Source organism: Camelus bactrianus, chromosome X (assembly GCF_048773025.1).
Source record: "Camelus bactrianus isolate YW-2024 breed Bactrian camel chromosome X, ASM4877302v1, whole genome shotgun sequence".
NCBI lineage: Eukaryota > Metazoa > Chordata > Mammalia > Artiodactyla > Camelidae > Camelus > Camelus bactrianus.
Window position 1 is genome coordinate 25,417,916 of NC_133575.1, and position 22,909 is coordinate 25,440,824.

The 22,909-nt window shown below is 34.5% G+C and overlaps 1 protein-coding gene across 8 annotated transcripts in view; it reads right to left on the minus strand.

The window, feature by feature from the left end:
- Positions 1-22,909, minus strand: part of DMD (dystrophin) — a 1,840,970-nt gene that overhangs the window by 1,248,793 nt on the left and 569,268 nt on the right. For all 8 annotated transcript variants that reach the window (XM_045507265.2, XM_045507267.2, XM_045507235.2 and 5 more), the window contains 2 exons: positions 15,877-16,056; positions 4,728-4,903 (listed from right to left, as the gene is read on the minus strand). In XM_045507265.2, coding sequence (XP_045363221.2) covers positions 4,728-4,903; positions 15,877-16,056 — 356 coding nt within the window. The remainder of the gene's footprint in view (positions 1-4,727; positions 4,904-15,876; positions 16,057-22,909) is intronic.

Sequence of the window (22,909 nt, forward strand, 5' to 3'; positions counted from 1 at the left end):
CATAAAATTGCAAAAAGAGAGGTCTTATCTAACTTCCTTCCAAGGATGTGACATAAACTAACATCATCCAGGAAGTAGACATAAAAAGAAAAAAACACAATTAATCTGAAAAATAGAAATAGTAAGCAGGGGGGTACCCAGTCAGAGAAGCAAACTTAAGACTGTCTGCTTACCCAGGAGAAGACGAAGAAATTCACTGAATTTAGGTATTTCTAAGTGCCTCTATACTACCCTTGCGGTCAAAGATAACACTAAAGCTGAAAAAGTTATCTTTATTGAGATGGCATTTACTTAAAAAAAGATTTAATTTGCCATTGTTTTCACCTGGATGATACAAAATGTAGAATGCTTTTGTGAAGTCTCTTAAAATAACTGCTACATGATTAGGAACTAATCTTGATAAATCCCAATTACCTAATTGATCTAGTTTTAACCTAGTCTGATAATTATCTATACGTAAAATAACATCACTGAACTGTAGGGATAATTTACTGTTAGAAATAATTACCTTGTGACCCAAGATCTTCAAACACTCTTGTATATATTACTGTAAGGAAGACAATTTATGCAGTAAATATGACAAATGTAGAAACTGCATGATTATTAAGGAATCAACTAAATGTACCTTAGATAATTAAGAAACTACAGTGTGGTACAGAGCTGAATTTAAAATCCCTTAATAGTTTTGAGTAAATAATGATATACTAATGTGTAAAATTAGAATACTAAAGATTATTAGAATGTTCATTTGTTTATTATTAAGAAGAATTCCAGGAAGAATTAGATAGAATTCTTAGATGTTACTGGAAAATAAAATTTTAGTTATCATAATTAATTAGACTGTATTACTCTTTCAACAAATATTTTTTATTTTTCATTTTATGCATGGTACTATATATGGAATCTAAGTAAAATATAAATCTGATAACAAGATTCCTTTATTGTAATTGGTGATGAGAAAACTGTATGTGGGTGACATTAAGGCATATAGCAAAAAGAATGGAATGTAATGTAAATTAATCTTTCCAAGTAGAAAGATCTGGGGGAAGCTAGACACAAAATTGAGAGGAGAAAAATAATGAATATCATAAGAAGGGACTTGTGTTTTATTGCAGAGGAACTGGAGTTATGGGGATCTCAGGTCTGGAGGGTCAGCATAAAAGCAACAATTTAGACATATTAATTTGAGGCAGATTAATCAGAAAAGTCAGTGGAGGGGAGGCAAATCTCGCCACAGTGAGGTATACAGCTTACGTTATGGAGTTGGCAGTTAGAATGATTGGAAAATGACTAAAATGACATTACTTGCCCAATAATATAATGCAGTAATAAATAAAAAGAAAAGAAAATGACAGGAATGGAGAAGTCAGGTGGTGAATTCTATTATGAAGAAGAAGATGATAAGGTAATTTTTGGTTATATATGTTAAGCTTGATGCTTATTATGGGATTTTTTTTCACACTAGTGCATGACCACCATCTCTACCTTGTCCGCCACCATCACCTTCACTATCACCACCACCGCCACCTCCACCACCATCCATCCTAATAGAACAAGAACAATAGCTATTGCATTTACTGAATTCTTACAATCTTACAGGCAACAGCAGTAAATGCTTCTTACTTAATCCTCACACTTAGTGCTTCATAAAGTGAGGATATTGAATTTGAGGTAGAGATATCAGGTAATTTGCTAGGGATCAAAAGCTAGTAATTAAAACGCAAATTTCAAACCTGAGTAATTCTGATTCCAAAGTCCATGATTTCTCCAATATTCACTACTCTTTTAGGCACAAAGGCAATGAATTCTAATAACTAAAATATGTGTGCAGTGTGTGAGTAACTAGGTGTGGTTAATTGGAAGCAACAAATGTTTGCAATTGATAAAAATAAAAATTGAAGCACCAGCTGGATGCACAAGTAGAAGTACCCAGATTGTAGCTTTAAAGACAGATATAAAAGTGAAATTTGAGGGAAACAGTCAGATATGGAGCTATGATTTTTTGAAGTCATTCATTTAGAGCCAAACTTGAATCAATGAGTGGAGATAATTCAAATAAAGAAGTAAGATGTATTTATGACCTACTACCATAGGAATGAGGCAAAACGAGGAAAACAAGTCATGGTAGGGGTAGGGCCAGCAGTGTGTCAAAGAAGATGAAAAAGTAAATCATTTTTTAAAAATCAGTATTCAGTTGACTGTCAAGACTACAGTCTTGGCAGTTAAACGCTAGTGGTTTTCACCTGGGACAAGAGGGAAACACTAGCCACCATGATGCTTTCGGTCATGTTTGCATGACGCCTCTATAACTATTACAATATTTCAAGCAAATGCCTTCCTGTAGACAATTATCACATACTGAATTTAATTGCTCCTAAATGTTTGCTCATTGGCTCTCTTTGTTTGGTCTAAATTTTTCAATCTAGAGTCTTAAAGAGTGTCCATGTTACTGTACTGTCCAAATCAGGCCACATTTGAGAGTGTAAGTTGGTGCTTTATATAATTATGTTAGGACAAAAGGTGTAATTTGGGATGATTCAAGCAAACCAAGACACAAGATTACCCTTGTCATTTATCCACTAAAGAAGCATTTTACTACACAGTCCAGGTTCTGTAGTCACGTGACCTCAGCTGAAATCCTGGCTCAGGGACTCTGAAGCTGTGTGTAATAGTAATAATAGCCATTCCTATTTTGTAGGGTTAGTGGGAAGAATAAATGAGCTATGCATAAAAAGCATTTCATCTAGGGCTGAGTATATAATAAAACCCTCAATAATTGTTAGATTTTATTTAAGTAATATATTCTTTATATTCCCAATTGGACATCTCATTCCAGGCACTTACCAAAAGTGCTGAGCACATATGATACAAACAGAATTTAGGAGACAAAGTAGTTTACCACTAGTCAGACTTTCTTGAAAACAAAAATGTATTCAGAACACATTTTTTCCTAACCCAATACATTCTTCAAGCAGGAGCCAAGAATAAGCTTTTAAAGACATAAATTGATATCAATCAACTTGCTCGGCTAATATCTGTATTAGGATAGGGCCCTCAACACGTTAGGAGGGTAAGTCAACTAGGTTTCCATATTGCTCTGCTTGGGAGATTGCTGGAGAGCTGTTAGGTCGTTGCAAAGGATCCATAAATCCATGTGCCCACTAAGCATTGTCTGTAAACTCATTTTCAAGGCATCAAATTAATATCCATGCTATTAAGATTAATAAAAAGCAAATTCATCAAGAGTGTTACTGATTTATTTTTGCTGTCATGTTCTTTCTCTATCAGTAAATGTTAAAATGTGAACTACTGTCATGAGTAGGGTCCTTGGAAGTTACTGTCCCAAATAGAATGCCTATATTCAAAGATATTGAGAATCATTTGATTACAATAAGGCTCAGTAAACTCTTTCTGTAAGGAGCCAGACAGTAAATGTTTTAGGCTCTGTTACAACTACCCAACTGTGCCTTTGTGATGGGAGAGCAACCACAGGCGAGACATACATGAAGGCATCTGACTATGTTTCGATAAAACCTTATTTGTGGACACGGATCTTTGAATCTCAGATCATTTTCCCATGTCACAAAATATTCTTCTATTGATTTTTTTCAACCATTTAAAAATGTGAAAAAAGTTCTTACCTCACGAACCATACAAAAACTGGTAACAGGCTAGATTGAGCCTGCAGGCTTTAGTTTGCTGAGCCCTGGACAAGAGGGTTCATTCACTTAGCCAAGCAGCTTTGTCCAGGGAGAAAGGCCCCATGGTTTACTATGGAATTACGAAAGTAGGTTTTAAGTCATGGATTAACATGGAAGTATTGAAAGTCCCAAATAAGGTACTTGAATAACTTCTCAAGGTGTTTCTTCCTTTGCCTAGAACATCTGACATGCTATTTTTATGTACGTGTTCTTCCCCCGCTTCCCTAGTCCTGTATGTGCAAATTCTAATGTCAAGTGTTCCTTGTGTTCCTAAACATATGCTGCGTATACACATAAGGCAGATTTTCATGTTCTTTCCTAATCTAATTGGAATGAAAATGAACTTGTACCATTTTTATGATTTTCAAGCTAGCCTTTGTATTTACGAAATTATATTCCCAGCATTTTAATATACCTAATGATTTACATAACACCTAACTTATCTACAATGTCTAGTTGAGAATATCCACAAAAAAGATCAGTTAAAAATTCTAACACCTTCAAGATAAGACTTTATAAATGTAAAAGAATAGGAAATCTGTTCTGTAATTACTCCTGATTTAGGATGCGCAGATTGAGACATTATGTTCTCATAAACTAACAGAATGGATCTCGTCTATTATAGGTGTACTTCTTCCTGAAAATGTCCGTTCCATTACTGGAGAAAGGCATTTAATACAAAAGTAGGCACTGAACAAGCAGGCTCTTTATAAGAAAAAAGAAAGAATAGAAACTTTCAGGATAAAATGCATCCATGGCAGTTTATCACTTGTGGTTTCTTCTTTCAATCCAGAAAATAGTATCTCTATTAAGCATACAGCTTTCATCGGGATAGGAACTCCTTGGGAAAATTTTAAAACTTACTTCATAATTTGTCTCACTAATTTAACTGACACTATAGGCACCTGAGGCTTCTGGAAATACTGTTTAAGTAAAAATGCAGCTGTCAAAACAGCTGTAAATGAGTTTTCCTGCTTAACAATTACTCTTTGCTTAAGGATAAAGCCATGAGTAAAATCCTCTCACCTTTTCCTAATTTCAGAATCCACAATAATCTGCCTCTTCTTTTGGGGAGGTGGTGGTGGAAGTTCCTCTTGAGCATGCTTTACCAGGATCTGTTCCCTTGTGGTCACCATAGTTACCGTTTCCATTACAGTTGTCTGTGTTAGTGATGGCTGAGTGGTGGTGACAGCCTGTGAAATCTGCAAGAAGTATTGAAACAGAGGTCACACATTGCTTGAAAGACTTCAATAAAGATTGCTTGGAGTGGTGAAGGAAAATAATGAGAAACTGTTCCTGCTTGTTGGTAAATTGACCTTCAGATCAAAATAGCACCATATTGAACTCAAATCAAATTGTTTTATCTGACTTAAGTTATGTTGACTGAAATCACAAAGGAAAGTAATCTCAAATCCAGAAGTAAACTTAGCACCTCTTCAATTTATTGGTCAAGCTATGGGAAATAAAGGGGGCAAAGGATAAAAACTTAGGATGTCTTTCTGACATTTAATTAGACATGCTGTTTAAAGTGTTCACAATGTGAATGTAAATTTTGCAACTTCATTGCTTGGCACATTGTACATGTTTATTAAATTCTTTTTTGAATGCTTCTTCAGTTATTGTATTTGGTGATTATTTATAGTCCATAAATTTTTAAACAAAATTATTTGAACTCTATAATAAATGACTTTTTAATCAAATAACTGACATGTCCTTTAAAATTACAATAAAACGTTAACTCAGAGTGCCTACTAGTCCAGAAATACATTTAAGCTGAATGTTATTCAAATGCTAAAAAGAGATTACTCTAGATTGACTTAAATTAGTGAATATGTTAAAATACCTGAGTATCCAAAATTAGCATTCCATTCCTTTTGGTTTAGAATCACACTAACCTTGTGTTTAGGCTTTAAATAGATTTTTTAGCCACAGATCATCACTCTTGGAATAATATGATTTGCGACCTGAGTTGTAAGAGGCCATCACCTTAGTACAGAGGCATTGAGATACCCTCCTGCCTTAACCAATTCTTGGTCTCACAGTCCTCCCATTATTACAAGTGAAAAATTACCTCCTATGATGTTAATCATTACTCTTCCATTAATCAAAATTTTTCAGAAGATCTATTTCCAAGGAGACCAGAATAGGCCTGCATTGGATCCACTTATAATAGGTACTTAATATACACGTAGACAGGGATCTGATTGGGGACAAGATTAGTTTTACTGATTTTCCTGAACTTGCTAAGAGGTACAGAAAGGGTGTGGGGGACCCTTTCCACCTCATACATGATGACTGATTTCCTCAATGGGGGGAAATCAGGGAAGCCTCAGGTATTATTCCAGCTTTCAGATAGCAACTGACATGTAGTACTGAAATTCTGTGTCATGATGTCTTATGCAAAAAATTGCTTTTGACAAACGCAATTTAAAGTGCTACCCTTTGTGCAAACCACATCTTTATATACATCAAGGCCATAGGACTTCCAAATAGCCTAAACAGTTAAGAAAAAAAAAAAAAAGGACATCAAAAAAGAGATACTGAGTTTCTATATGTATTAATTACGGGTTTTATCTTCTCTAAGATCTCCATAGATTGATTATTCAGAATCAATCACTAAGCATCAAATAATAATTATATAATTCATTGACAAGTTATTCCAAAATGAAAGTAGAAGGTAACATAGTTTCAAAAAATGTTTAAGATATAACCTCAGACCTAACTGTACTCAACACAAAATGACAATTACATGATAAAATTCAGTTTACTTTTCACCAAAAATAAAATATAATTTTTAAGTAGGATTCCAAGGGCATTTAATTTTTTCAGAGTACTATTTTTTAACCATAAACAAAGCTTTTTTGTATACAATGATGGCTTAAAGAAAATATCATTCAGATGGAAAATCTCTACTTTTGTATGTGCAGGCACCAGAATGCAGAGATTCTGAAAACACAAAGTGATTTTTTGCAGTTCTAATGTTATGGAATATTTGTGCTACTGAATATCTGGCTGTGAAATTAAATTCTGAAATGTTACAATATTTTCTCATTGATAATTATCATGAAATTGGATAGATGTCCCTATGGATGGTAAACAGAAAAGACATCTAAGAATATAGCAAACCTTATGAGAAAGAAAAAAAACCAATAATTTTTAACAAAATAATAGTAGATGTGGATCTGTTATTTTCTATACTATAATCATCACTGCACTGTATTTGAAAATACTAGTTCATTTCCTTTGGGATGAATAAAAAACAAAACAACTGTGCAGTGACCCTGTAAATATAGGGTATAATTTGTTATATATAACAAATTAATAATTACGTTAAACACCTACCCTATATAATTAGAATAAAAAACAATTGGTCATGTACTAGATTTCCCCATGGCCTTTAGTTATTGACTGTAAACATTTAATTATGCATTTGAGTCATTAAAAATATAGACAGGAAGGGATTATGGAGGTCATTTAGTATAACCTCCTACTTAGTACAGGATTCACTACTCCCTGAAGCACACAACTCCTTCCTGAGTTTGGCAGCAAATTTTCCCATTGGCAAAGATCTTTACACCTAGTCGAATCCTGCATTATTATGACTTCATTCATTTAAAATTTCTTTTGAATCCTGCACCAACACAGAGTAAGGTGAATACTGTTTCTACCTGACAGTCTTAAACACCAGAAGCTTGATAAGCAGGATTCTGATAAATCTTATTTCCAAGTTCTATAATACCAAGTATTTGCTAGAATTAGATTTAGCCTGACTGGTGCTCCAAAACCTAGGTTTTCTGGCTTTGGACATCACATTCAATTAAGGTAATCTAAAATTGCCTAAGTTATTCAGCAGCTGAATCACAATGTTTCAATTAAATTCCAGCATCTATTCAATATGTATCACTGCAGGATATCCAGAAATGAATACAATGGAATGAATCTCTATTTTCAGGGATCTCACAGTATAGCAGTGAAGGTAACAACGACACAAATAATTGTGATACAAGGTGAGTTCCATATGAAAAATACAAGTACGCAAAATAATCACATGCACTGAATATATAGTAATCAAGGAAGTTTCTTTTTATATGTTATAAAACCAAATCTGCCTCAGCCAGTATCTTAACATTTAAATTTATTTCGATGCTATAGGCTGCGTATAACTTCTATCCCTGTTCATAGGATCATTTTTAACAGTAAAATATTGGATAGGTGATGGTTTAAATACATCATAGCACATGCACATGATAAAGTATTGGACATGTTTTAAATATCTTCAATGTTACTGGAAAATGGTTACATCTTAGTACTGACTAAACAATGCAAGATATAAACTACTGGTTATTTTTTTGGCAGAGAAAGCAGATATTTCTATTACGGCCTCTATATTTCTGTATTCTTTCCATTTTCCAGCTTTCTACAATAAGACATTTTCTGCAAAATGTTGTTTTGTTAAGCAGAGAAAAATTTTCAAAACTTTTTTCAAATTGTTTTAAGATTATCATTCTTATGTATCTTTGGAATTATGGAATTATGTCAGCCAAATATATTAAAAATTAAGATATTAGAAAACATGCTAAGAATGACTTAATGTCATCATTAAAATATTGAATAGGGAAGAGTCAAAATTAGAATATATTGTACTTTGAGCTATGTTCAACAAACTTTGAATCTACGTAACTAAACTCATTCAGTCACCTTCTCCATTTTGATTATGAATATTCTGGAAATGACTTTCAAATGTCTTCAATATATTTGCTTTTAAATGCTATTCCCTTGATCTGTCAGTTAACTAGCCAGTAAAAATGGAAAAGAGTTAGTTCAGAATTATTTGTCTTCGGGTTTGGAAACTAGTTCCTCTTACAGTGATTAAAAGTGGAGGTCTCTGAGCTAGGCTCCACAATTCTCAAACACCAGGTCCACAGTTCACATCCTGTAACCTTGGGGTCACGTTGGTTGCCGGCTCAAAGCTTTGATTTCTTTCTTACATATGTAAAATAAGAATGATAATACATCTCTCCCCAGGGTGTTGCAAACAAGGCCAGCTTCATGGGTGTGCAACTTCTGTCATCACCCCTGCCACTCCAAAGGACCCCATACTTGGTTTCATGCTCTGCTGTCACCCTCTTGAAATTCTTAACAATTTTTGAACAAGAATTCCTGTATATTCATTTTCTATTGAGCCTCACAAAATATGTAGCCCTTCCTGGTTGCAAGAACTAACTTATGTCTGAACACAATAAGTGCCCTCTTGATACATACTAGTAATAACCATTAAAAAGTTCAGAGAAAAGTCATGAATTATTCCTTACTAAACCTTCTTACACATAAGGTGACATACGTTAATTTCAAAAAAAAAAAAAAATCATTTTTCCTATAGTGAGAATAACTGGAAGAGCATTTGCCCAGTATCTTGATAGTTCTAGGGTATACATCTTCTTGCAGTAAGGTTGTATAATTTGGGTAGGTTTAGAAAAGCCAAGCTGTTCTCAAACAATGAAAATCTTTCTTACACATTTCTCTTTCATTTGTTGAAAAATATACATCTGAAGAATATAAAAGAACATACAAAGAAAGGAAGTATTTCTTTTCTACCACTGCATCCAGTTTCTCAGTGGCAACTACTATTTATCACCTGTTCCTACATTTTAAATTAAATTTGTGCTGTTATTTTTCTGTCATTTTAGCCTGTATTCTTAGTTGCTTCTTTTAATTTTCCACTTAATTATTTAAATATTCTTGCTTTGTAAGTTCTTTGGGGTTAGAGATTTCTACTTCTGGCATTGTGAGATATTCTACTATTTGAACATTTTTTACAAACTTACTAAAAGAGATTCAACTTACAGAGAATGAGTTACCTAATTTATCTATTATAACTTTATTATTATCAAAATACTAATATTTACAATAATAACTACCAGTTAAGGAGCTCTTTGCATGTTCCAGGCATTATGCTACGTGCCTGCATTCATTATCTTAAAATACTCAAAATAGTACCTGCAGTAAAATCACAAGAAGTGGTAGCTGTCATTATCTCACAATGGCCCTGATAATAAGTACTAATATATTCCCATTTTATAGATGAGAGGTAAAAATTTCAGGTAGATACAACTTGTAAGTGGCAGAGCAGAGCTATAAATCCAAGTCTGATTGTTTGTTCATCCAACTGATAGTAGCTTCTATACCAGGCTGCTACACATGTTCAGATTTCTGAACGGTGACTTTCCTTAAAGTGGTGTAACCAGGTGTGTGTTTACATACACAACCATACAGATAGTCAGAAGAAGACTGAATATACAGAGAATGGCATAGGACAATCTTTTAATGACCTTTAACTCTTCATAAACTATAATTAATTCTGTGCAAAACCAATCAAATGAAATACACCTGAATTTTAAAAATTACAATCAGGTTGACCACTGTGGATCAAAGCTTTTTGCTGTGTTCTTTATACATATATAACTTTAGCATGATCACTGATTTTTAGTGGGTATGGAGCCATTGCAGTTCCACAGTTTAAAACATACTGCATAATCATAGCAACAGCTTTAGCTGATAATTGGTAGCTGCCCTTAAAACTATCTTGGCAGGCATGGAAGCACAGGGCACAAATATCTGATGGTGTAAGGATTTACAATTCTAAACAACAGAAAGGATTTATACGATGAACTTCATGAGAAACGTGGGGTAAAAGATCAGGTGCTCACGAAGGAAGCTGAGTTATTAATCAAAAGGCTTTAAAACGCTCTATCTCACCAGCAAGTGCAGATGAATTACCAGAGCTAGGTGTAGCACACAAGGAGTGCTCAAGTTCATGAGAGAGGCTTGGTAACTAAATTGTAATATCAATTACCATCCTGTTTTGATAGTAAGGCAATATAACTTCTTGAATAGATACTGACTTTGGAACCATGGGCACCATTAGAGTCAATATTCAAAAGATATCATAAAAGAAGCCATTCTCCTATTTGAAATACATTATATGATAATGAAGAAGATTTATTCTATAAAACTCTGTTTAATTTTATATATTTTGTCCCTCACTTCAAATTCTGTTTCGTACAAATTGTCAGAAAGAGATACATGCTGGCTTCAGGATTCATATTGAACACAAAATTTGAGCAACTGTGTGAAATTTATTTTTTTCTCATCCACCTGACCATCCTCGACACACTACCTGCAAGAAGCAGTTAACCAGGGATGCAGATTATCAAGTATACAGAAAAAAATAAAACCTGTATTTTTTGATGTGTTATTTCATTTATTGTCAGTAGACAACAGATTTATCATACAGATGCTGAATATTTTATCTTCATAGTTTTTTAATTACATCCTCTTGATGAGTGAAATGTAACTACTTCAGAAGTCAGTCCTCTTTGAATAGGAAGAGAATTTTATTTTTATTATCATCTTCCAGCTGACTCTGAGGTTGATATTGCAGAGATATTTGGAATCTCTTCAGTAATTACTCCAGAGTTTTACATAAAATTTCAAGCAAAGAGAAATGTATCATAAACATTCAGCACTGGAAGGATACTACAGAGATCTTCCTAGACCAAACGTTTCATTTTATAAATTAGTAATGAGAGAGTTCAAGAGTTAACTTAGCTCTAGTATCTTAAATTTTCAGTGCCTACAACAATTTATGTTGTTGTAGAAAAATTAATTTACAACACAAAACCAATTGCACTGACACACATGAGGTCCGTCCTCCAACATCTACTTTAGTTGAAGGTACCAAAAGGATACAGTTAATTCCCAAGTTTATTTGAGCTATAACTTGGAAATTTTCTAATCAAACCTTTGACCTAAGCAATTAACCAAAATATTCTCTAAAACTCAAGATGGTTAGTCCATGAATTAAATAAAATAAAAACCTAAAATAATGAGGACATTTTATTTTAATTCTAGATTTTTTAATAAAACCTTAATTTTTTTTTTTAATTAGCAGCAAGGCTGATCAGACTTAGCTTTCAGGAACCACTGAAAAGGGTTGTCAACTGAAAGGCCTTAGAGTATTTTTAATTAAAATCATTGGCAAAAAGATGCAATGCAAGCCGATTCTAACTATATTTCATGTGTCAGTAGGTCTACAAAGTAATGCTTTGAGAATGGGTACAGTCAGAATGTGCATGTAAGTATTTTATGGAAAATAAAAACAAGGATTTCTGAAAAATGAAAATGAGGGGGAAGGCATAAGTCAGTGGTAGACTGTGTGCTTAGCAAGCTCAAGGTCGCGGGTTCAATCCCCAGTACTTCCATTAAAATAAACAAACAAACAAATAAACAAACCTACCTAATCACCACCCCCCAAAAATTTAAAGAAAATTAAAAATGAGAAAGAACTCAGAAAAGAAAAGCAAATACAGACATTTTCATCTTAATGCATTTGTATCTCTCTATTTGTATTTCTGGAATTATGAAAACCACTAGCTTATTATCTTCAGCCATCTTTTACATTACTCACATCTCTGGCAGGAGTTTTTAAACTCTCAGTACAACCTAAATATTATAGAATACATATATTCACACCCAATGATCATTTTCTCCATTTGGGCATCCATGAATATAGACACAGACATACACAGCATAAACACAAACTTTCATGTTCCAGGGGAGGGGAATTCTGAGTTTAATTTTATCTTTAAGATATTTGTGCTTGTAGTCTAAAACATTGCAAAATGGTCATTAGGAATATAGCAAAATACTGATAAAATGGGAATAAGATCTATAAACTTATGTAAGTTATAGAACATTCCTTATTCCTGGCAAAGAAGAAAATTTACTCTGTTAAAAAAAAAAATCAGAAGACTACATAACTTTTGGACTTATGTAGATGGATATGTTCTTACATCTAAACACCTGATACTAAGTTTAACATAAATTACCATAATAAATTATAAAGCAAATGAAAAATATCCCCTTTCCACAGTATACTATGATTTCAGTTAAATGGAGAAAAGTTATTTCAAATCATTGAAATTATATTTAAGTTTGAAGTATTAACTATAATGTTTCTGACTATTGTATTCCTTAATTATAATCTAAATAAAAATGTGTCCATCAGGGTCACAGCAAATTTCAACAAGCACATTTATTAAAAAATGTGGAGGAAACAAAGGGTCATTTGAGTATTTAAATAAGTCAATCCAGGGTATACTTCATTGGCTCTCTTTTCTCATTTTAAGACTCCATATAGCAAGGGCTATTATCCTTTTTAACTTCTGGAAATAGAAAGTACTTCTATTTTCTGAGGCTCCCTTCTCATCAACTTAAGCATCCTCAGCTTGTGACTAGGTATTATTCAAGCCAAATCTGACTTTGAAATGCAAGAGAGCAGCCCTCACAGTTCATTTTTTTCATGTTTTGATCTCTTGCCATGCTAGTGTTTCATGAGGTCAAAATCCCTCAAAGCCTTGACCTGAATAGCAGTCAAAATTTCAGGCACATGATGTTCTTTATATGAGCACAATCAGCTGCCTTGTCATCTCAGTCACAATTCCTACATCCTACTGGATTTTAACCATTACCAGAACGTTGCTCATTCTTATAACAATCATTTTAAAGTAGTTTTAAGAGACCGAGTGTATCATGTCATTAATAGGACTATTGTTTCCCCTGACAAGCATGCTAGAAAATATACATACAAATGAGCTTTGTTCTTCAAAGTCACAACCTTAACCCCAACAATCTTGGAATTCTTACACTATTTGGATCAAGTTCAATCTGACAGGTGAGAAAGAAAATCAATGGCTTTTTTATTTTTTTAGTTATAAGACACTATTTCTTTGTTCACTCTCTTTATCTCCTTTTAATTCCTCTTTCCCTGGGTACTTTCCTTGTTATATTCCTAAAAGCCCTAAACCCTCCAGCAATGATTTGAATTGGGCCTATGATAGGGCATTTTGGGGAAAAACCCATGAGTAAAAACTGAGGTGTGAGTTTAAGAAAGACTCAAGTTTAGTGTCCTAAAAAGCAACTTGCTCATATAAGTCCATTTACCTGATTCTTGTCTGGTATAGGAGTGTAAAAGAATTTTAAAATAATTTTTTTAAATCATAGTGAACTATAACAAGCCCTCCAGACTCATAAAATAGTATCCTTTGCATATCAAGAGCACCGTTTTTTTTCTCAAAATGCTTTCATGTCTATGGTTTCATTTTATCCTCAGCATATCCCAGTGAGCAAGGAGAGCTGATACATGTTGTAATGTATGTTGGACATCATTTTATAAAGAATTATACAAACCAAAGCTAGTCATGTTTTATCATAGATTTTGAAAAGTTCAAAAATATGAGGTTAAGTAAGTTTCCCTAGGTGATAGTCTCATAACGTTTAGGGCATTAAAAATAAGGCTTCTAAGGTGTTTTTGTTTGTTTTTTACCAACTAGAATAATCAGTAAGATTTTGATTAGATGCACAAAATTCTCATTCCACAGAATATTTAAATACTGCATTGCTAGAAAGGTCTCCATTCTCACCATTTCAGGCAGCAATGAGGAACACCAGAATGTGGGGACTGGCATATGTGCCATTGTCTTAATAATTCTATGTTTTTTTAAAAAAAAATATGTTCTGCAGACTATATCAAAGGTGGCATGTAGATTACTAGCCTACTGGATAAGATTTCCTGAGCAAGTATCTAGGACTCTGAATTTTAATCAATTTCCCAGGTAATTATAATGTAGACTGAAGTTTGGAAAACCACTGCAGATAGTAGAAGTGAATGAGAAGGTATTATTGTTAACAGTTATATCTTCATAAATAATCCTTTCAAAGGAACACATTTCAAAATATCTTTATCACATAATGCCAATCATTCTTAACGTGGTAACTGACCATTTTATAGCAACAATAGTCTATGGAACCAGTGGGTACATATTGGAATGATATCACTGTTGGTTTAAAAAAAATAACATTTTCTAATGTCTCACATATTTACTACATAAATGCCAACAGCAATGCAAAGTATCCATGGTCAGGTCACATATAATAAGAGGAATGATGATCTGGTGGTAAAATCACTATTGGATCAAGTAACCGCTAAAAATATAGTCAATGGAATTTTTATCACTGCCCAATGACTGCATGAAAAATGTCTGTAACTGAGAGTCTTCACATTTTAAATTTTAAATATAAATTTGATTTTAAAAGGAGGATTGAACTGTGATTCAAAATCATATATGTTGGCTAATCATTTTTTCTTAAATTATATCTTTGGAAGCACTACTTCAAATTTCATTTCTTCATCTTTTAACAAATCTTCCCTAAGTGCCATTTATCAGATGTCAAGTCTCAAAAAAAAATTCCCTGCACTGTCTCACAACAGTGCCTAGAGCTATTGAATGTGGCTTTAATAGAGATGTGTGTATGGTGCATTGAGCTATAAACTGTGACCAATTAGCAAAAATTAGCTTCTATAATGCAAAACAATATTGCATAATATGCTCATACTATTATACATAATGTTAATATTTTGAAAGACTACCCATGACTCTAATACCTAACCATAACAGACAATAAATGTTTCTATTTTTAAAATGCCCCATTTAAAAAAATATGAAAACTTGAAAAATTCTTAACATAAAACTGCATTATGACACTACACGTATAACTTAGGTGTTTTCCTAATCTACAGTATTTGTTAGGGTAACTAACCCACATTCATGATTTTATGAATCAATAGTCTATGGTAGAAAGTCCAATGATTACATCCACACCTGTACTAACTGAAAGAGGTCTTCAGTGAAATCAAAGGACCCTAGCCCTGCTCTCATCACTAACCTTCCTTTAACAACTCACTTTTCCTCCCTAAATTTTATTTTCTCATACGTAAAATGAAGAGGTCAACTAATGGCCCTCACTGTTCCAGGAATCTGTGATTTGGGGTTAGAGTGTGATGACACAGTTCCCTAGCATTTTGTTGACTGCTGTAAGTCACCCAGATCCTCATTCCCATTGAACTGGAAGAGATTACTCTCTAAGACAGTAACTAGGTACTCACTCCTCCACCCCTCCCACATTCTCCAATAACCAAGAGAGCCACGTTTTTACTCAATGAATACTTGGCAAAGACTAATCCAGTGACATCCTTTATAGGATTACAGAATTGCTCTCAATGCAGATTCCAAAAACCTCAAGGATAACTTATCTTAGGTTAATTATTATCACTAACCTGTGCTGAACTCTTTTCAAGTTTTTGGACTAAATTATCCCAGCGCTGGGCAAAGTTGTCTAGCCATGCTTCCATTTTTTGGGCCACTAATGTATTTTTCAGTGTCGAAAGAAGATCTTGGTTGAGTGAGCGGAGTTTGTCCATGGTTTGCTTTTTCTTTTCGAGATCTGTTTTTAAAACCTGTTAAAACAAGGAAGAACACAGACTAAGCCTAGGTTACATTTTATGAAACACTATAGTTCAATTTGCTTTGGCATGTATTTTCTGATTTGTATAGATATGAAAAGATTATAATTGTGCCTTCAAAGGATCAAGAGCCCACAAAAATATACATAGAAAATTATAATCCAAATAATCTTCCCAAGAAGTTTGAAGAGAAATAAAAGTCAGATGTAGAATAAACATATAGTAGAGGCAGTTATGAGCTACCCTAATACTCTTGAAGAATTGTCAAGTAAAACATAGTGTTGTTTCAAAAGGTAAAACAGAGATCAACATATGGAAATCACTTTTTAACATTTTGACGTGTTCTAAAGTGCAAGGCATGTCTCTTGAATGTTAGTGAATTTCCTCTTAATTCCTGATAGAGTTCAAATGAAATACCAAAAGCCAAGAGTACTGAAGAAAGATGGTGAATTGACAAGATGAGCATGGCTAAGGGGCCTTCACAGTCTGAAATGCTGTGATTATTTAAATAAATTTACAATATAATTTATTTCTACAGTTTTTATTCTTTTTAATTATTTGGATATAAAAACCTGTTATGCAGTTTACTGATTTTTACATTTTTTAGCATCTGTTATTCAATTAACATTCGGCTATGAGTAATTATCTTCTAAAGCTAATTTTAAAGCCCATTAAGTAACAGAACTAAGTAATTGAATATGACACAAATCCTTTGGAATCATTGTGCATGTTTACTAAATCCTTACGTGTTTTATGAGGTAATTTTTAAACCATTCATATTTCCAAAGTTCCTAGGAGCTATGGAGAGTTACACATGCCCTTTGGTTGATAGGGAGAGAATAAACAAAATGGCTTGTGTGAAATTAGTAGATCAGGGCAACTTATTCTTTTACTTTGTCCATTAAGGTCACCCTACGCTTTGGGAAATCCCATTTCCATCTCCCAAATGCTAGCCCCTGATTTAATTTGTAAACACAGAATAAGAGGAAAGAAAGGAGAAAATTATTTCACAGCCCCTTTACAATCCCCTCTTTTTGGCAGCAGCAAGTACAATGAACATAAACTAAGCTGTGAGGCCTGTCTTTCCAAAATAAATGCAAATTTATTTAAGAACAACCAGCACTGCAAAAAGGAAAGAAATGATCATGAAACAGATGCACCAACTGCTCATGAACTGAAGTGTCATTGACAGAGAGAATCAATACGCCCCCCTGCAAAGGACCCTTTATGTAGCTCATTTTGGCATGCCACCTGCATTGATAGCTCTGAACTGCAGAATGCTCTGGTGTCTCCTTCAATTAGTTCACCCTTTTCTCAGAATCTGCTTCACCTGGTGTTCTTTATATTGCAGTCTTACTGCGTACCATTTTTAGGGAATAATAAAATGAAGTTTTGAAATTCATTTCTAATTTCTCCTCAACAGTTAAGCTCTTTTTCACTATTTTTTCTAAGTTTGAAAGAAGGCAACAGACTGAAATGCCAGTTAACACATCTAAGTCGAATCTGAAGAAGAGGAAACAATTTGTATTGGAAATTTATGGCTAGCCTCATGTTATCTAAATAGGTTTTCTTAGATGATCTATAAAGCTAACTGGATACCGAAAGAGATTTAGTGGCAAATGAAATGAAGCCTCCTGTGTTAACATTAAAGCAAATGAAGAAGCACTTGGTGAGCATTACAAAAATAAAGGGGAAATTCGCCATGAAAGAACACAATTAGAAAAAATAACTCAAAGTAAAGCAAAAACAGCTTTATTTATAAATAATCAAATCAATTTTTTATCTGAATCTGTATGACAAAAACACTGTATTGAGCAAGGCTTCCATCTAGTAAATTCTAGATCTGTGCGTGCGTGCATATGTGTGTGTGTGTGTGTGTGTGTGTTAATGGTGATGGCAGGTTAGTAGTTCTGCCTAAATGTGTTTCTTCTTGTTGGCTCTGAACTGATCTCTCTCTTTCTCTCCCAGTTCCCCTTTCTCTCTCTGTCCATAATCTCCCAGCTCCTGAAGCACTCTCCCACCAACAGAGGGAGAAAACAGGAAATCCACAGTGGTGCCAGATACACTGCCATCATAGTTATGAATTACCTTCTCCCATCTACCCTTGGGTAGCAATTCTTTTAAGCTTGGATACTATGTGTGCATATTAAATAACTATGATTTAATTGTTACTTATTTGTTAAGTATAAAAAAGATATCTTTCTGCATATCAAGAACTGATCACAGTTCTTTGAGTGCGGGAGAACCACAAAGCTCTAGAAAACTCAGGAGGCAAAAGTAAGCTCTAGAAAACTTGCACAAGGCAGAGGTCAGCTGGGATTTAACAAGAAGAAATATAACATTTTCATAGAAGCCAGGCACCTGGACCTAACATTAAAGTAAGCAAGAAAGTACAGTCAATAAATCAGATTGGGCAGTAGTAGAAATGGGCAAGAATCAGATAAGCTGCTCAAGAAGACAGAATAGACATGTTCTATCTGGTCACGGTTAGATGATTTGAGGTAAAAAGAGAATGTATACTTATAAAAGGCCTAGAAAGTTTTCATCCTATTCTCATCAACTTAATGCTTCAGAGAGTAATGCCAAGGCAATTTCTCTGACACTGGCAAAACTCAATTCTGTACCTATTTTATGTGGAGTTATTTATCTCTATATAAGAAGTACTCCATTCTAACCACCTGTTGTTGTACTTAGATAGATTGATCCACTGTGGGGGGTTCTCAACTTTAGGGAATATCAGAATCCCTGGACTGCTTGAAGACTCAAGATTACGAGAGCCATTCGCTTCCAGAGTTTCTGAATCAGTAGGTTCGGGATGGAGCCTAAGAACTGCCATTTCTAATAAGTTCCCAGTTCTAAGCTACCAGTCTAGGGACCACACTTTGGGAACCACTGATACTATCTGGATAAATTCTTTGAGGGTCATCACAGGAGTTGAGGTCAAAGTGGCAAGTTCTGGTGAAAGAGCACTGTGAACAGAGTGCTCCCAAAAGTACTCCCTCCCTGCCATTTGAACCCGCAGACCATGGAGGGTGTCCTAACTCCACAGTACTCCTATAGCCTCTGCACACCAAACTCTCTTGGATCATCAAGTTTCCTTCCCTGTCAAATGCTACGAATTCTTACAGCAACAGTACTCTTTCCCCAGGAACATGTTTCTTGCATATTTGGGTCTTCCCATGATAGCTTCCGTGGTTCTACAAGTCTTAGAATTCATCTCAGTTTCTTCCCTCCTTTTCTTTTTATTCTTTGGAATAAAACTCAGTTTTGATGATAGAAAAATAGTAGAACTACATGATTTGGATAAAACAACAGATTCAGAGGAAATGAAATACTTGACTCCTCATCTCCCACCTCAGATGAAAAGTAGGAGAAAATCCCATGGGTTATTAGTGGTAATATTTCAAAACAAATTACACTGATTGTAAATAAAAGAGAGTTTTAGCGCACTGTATCTATACCTAGGTATGTAGTAGGAACTGGTAACAGATGGCACCTGTTTTGGGTCTGAGATTGTGACATATTTTAATGAACATTAAATTCTTACTCACTGCCTGAGTCAGCAGGGGAATTTTACCTCAAATTCTAGACCAGCTGTCAGGTTTTGTTAATTGGCTTAAACTATCAAACGGTAAGACTTATACAAAACATATTTCCACTTTGTTCACAAGTAAGGTGACATAATTTGAATTTTAATCATATTGGAAAATTATTGAGACTTTGCTAAGAGACCATTTTCATGGCCGTGAAGCTGGTAAAGTCTTTTACTCACAAAAATGTCAACACAAGTGGCAGATGACTGTTCAAAAGAACAATTTTCATTTGCAGTTATTTTTGTCAAGGAATCAAATTGTATGAGGAGTTCTGAAACAGCTTAAAAGTCTTGGACGTGAGTCTGGATAGCTTGGTGCTCATTTTAACTCTGCTACTAATGTTCTGTGATACTTTATACAGGCCCCGTATTTTCTCCTGGGCCTCAGTTTCCTTTCTGAAATAACCTTGTCTCTCTCCTCCTCTTCATGCCTAATGCTACTCAGTTCAGTTTCTCTAATTGGCTTCCTTCTTCACTACCATAAGTCTTACTACCAAAGAATATTCCAAAAATGCAAATATCATTGACATCAAATTCCCAATGGCTCCCTATTAGTTGCAGAACAGTTACAAATGTATCACTGATATTTTTGCACTGTTTGATATGTATATAGATTACTTTTCTGAAATCTGTCTTCAGTAGCCCCATTATTCAAGAAAACACATATTCTTGGAGGAATGATTTCTTATGAATAATAAGCTAGCTTGTAATAACAAGTAATACATACGTGAATCTATTTTAAATTTAAAGCCTAAATAAAATTAGTAACTCTGGGGCAAAAAGTATATGATACAAATAAATATTTGGTAAAATGGTACAAATTTAACTTGGGAAATTTATTTAGAGTTAGTGTTAAATGAATGATTTAATTATTATGATATATAATACATAATATCAATATAGATATAAACAGATTAATTTAGTAAAGTTATGAAACATTATTTACAATAGACCTTTGTTTTATATTAGAGTTAACATCAAGCTAGCATTTATTAGAATTGATCAAAAATCAAAAAGAAATCCAAATTCTGCAATATTTTATCTAAAAAATCAAGTTCTTAATATTAGATTGACCTCTCCCTTACTGGGAAATTAAAAAATTCACAGCAGAAGACAAGCTTTGGAGATCTTTTTTTTAATTCTGTAAGGTTCAACTCAAACTGAAGTATCTCAGTGAAGCCTTCCCTGTTGTCCTCTTACTGCCAAAGTTCATTAATTTCTCAAAACACACAAGCACTATAATCAATGCCATTGGGTTTACTTTAATTTTTTTTCTTATTTTTCAAACTAGGGTAGAAGCCCCTCATATATAAGGAAAATCATCTCTCCTACTTCTCTTATATTTTTCAGAGAATCTACTTAAGTTTATTTCAGACTTATTAGACTTATTAAACTTAAGTTGACTTTAGAACTATACTGTTTAGAACTTTGTGGAACATTCACATGTACTTCTTAGTGTTACTTTTTAATTTTAACAGAAATGTTATTCCAGGTTTGCTATACTTTTTCAAAGAGTACAATTCTGTTTGAAAAGAAAAAAGTTGAAAATTCACCTATATAGTGTGGAGTTAATGTTTACATTCCTCGTAAATTTATATGTTGAAAGCCTAACCTTCCAATGTGATGATATTAGGAGGCAGAGCTTTGGGGAGGTACTTAGGCTTAGATGAGGTCATGAGAGTCGAGCCCTCATGCTGGGATTAATGCCCTTATAAAAAGAGGAAGTGACACCAGAGCTAGTCAGGCAAGAATACAGCTAAATGGTGCTGCCTGGAAGCCAGGATGAGAGTCCCTCACCAAAAACCAAATCTTCTAACACCTTGCTGTTGTGCTTCACAGCTTCCAGAACTGTAAGAAACAAATATCTACTGTTTAAACCATCAGTCTATGATATTTTGTTACAGTAACCTGAGAAAAGACAGGAACTGGGACCAAGAAGTGGTGCGCTGCTGTACCAAATACCGAAAACTGCAGAACCAGATCTGGAATGGGTAATGTCTAGAAGCTGGTAGAGTTCTGAGGTGCATGCTAGAAAAAGCCAAGAATGCCATGAAGATAATCCTAAAGGCAATTCTGGTGAGGACTCAGAAAGAAATCAGGAGAGCTCGAAAGAAAGTTTCCATCCTTTAATCCTGAATGGAATGTTGGTATAAATCTGGATGGTAAACACCATTCTGATGAGCTCTCAAATGGAAATAAGAAACATATTGGACAAGGAAGGCAAGATGATCCTTGTTATAAAGTGGCAAAGAACCTGACTGAATTGTGTTCATGGTTTAGTATTTTGTGGAAGGTAGAACTTGTAAGTGATGAAATTGGATATTTAACTAAGAAATTCCATGTCTTTAGGAGACATTTAAGCAAAGTGTGGAAGGAACAGCATGGTTCCTTCTGACTGTTTATGGTAAAATGCAAGAAAAGAGAAATTAATTGAATAAGGAATTGTTAAGCAAAAAGGTACCAGAACTTATGGATCTGGAAAATTCTCAGCCTATTCATATTGCAAAAAATGAAAAAGAATGTTCAGAAAAGAACACTAAGGGTGTGATTGACCCACCCTTTGATAAGGAGAGGTGTGTGGTGTGGGTGTGAACTAGAGACTTAAACAGCCATCTCATCAGAAGTCAAGAACAGAGATGGGATTATACCAGCAGAAACTGCCAGCTGGGACTAAGGGAAACAGAGAAAACGGGATGGATTAAAAGAAGGCTGTGAACATGTGCTGTTCTTCAAGAAAAAGGAAGAATGATGCAGGTGATTCAGAGATCATCAGGGCTGCCACTCCCAGGAGGCAGGGCTACTTCCTCCTGGGTTTCAAAGGGTGGGGCTACCTCTCAGGTTTGGAGAGGGAGGCAGTTTGCCCCCACCCAGTGCCTCAGGAGCAGCCTCAGAGTCCCATGGGTAGGGCTGATGCAGAGAGCCACGTGGGTGGTGTCCTGTGAAGCTGAAGAGGCCAGGCCACCTTATGGAATCTTGGGGGTGATGCTGCTACTCTAGTGGTCCTGGAGGGCAAAACATCAATCCAAAGAGGATTTTTCTCAAGCCATAAGATCTAATGGAATTGTTCTTGCTATGTTCTAGACTTATTTGGGACCTGTCACCTCTTCCTTCTTTCTTATTTCTCCCTTTTGGAATGGGAATGTCTATCCTGTGCCCAACACATCACTGTATTTTGGAAGCACATAACATGTCTGGTTTCAGAGGTTCACAATTGGAGAGGTCTGCCTCAGGATGAGTTATGCCTGGAGTCTTATT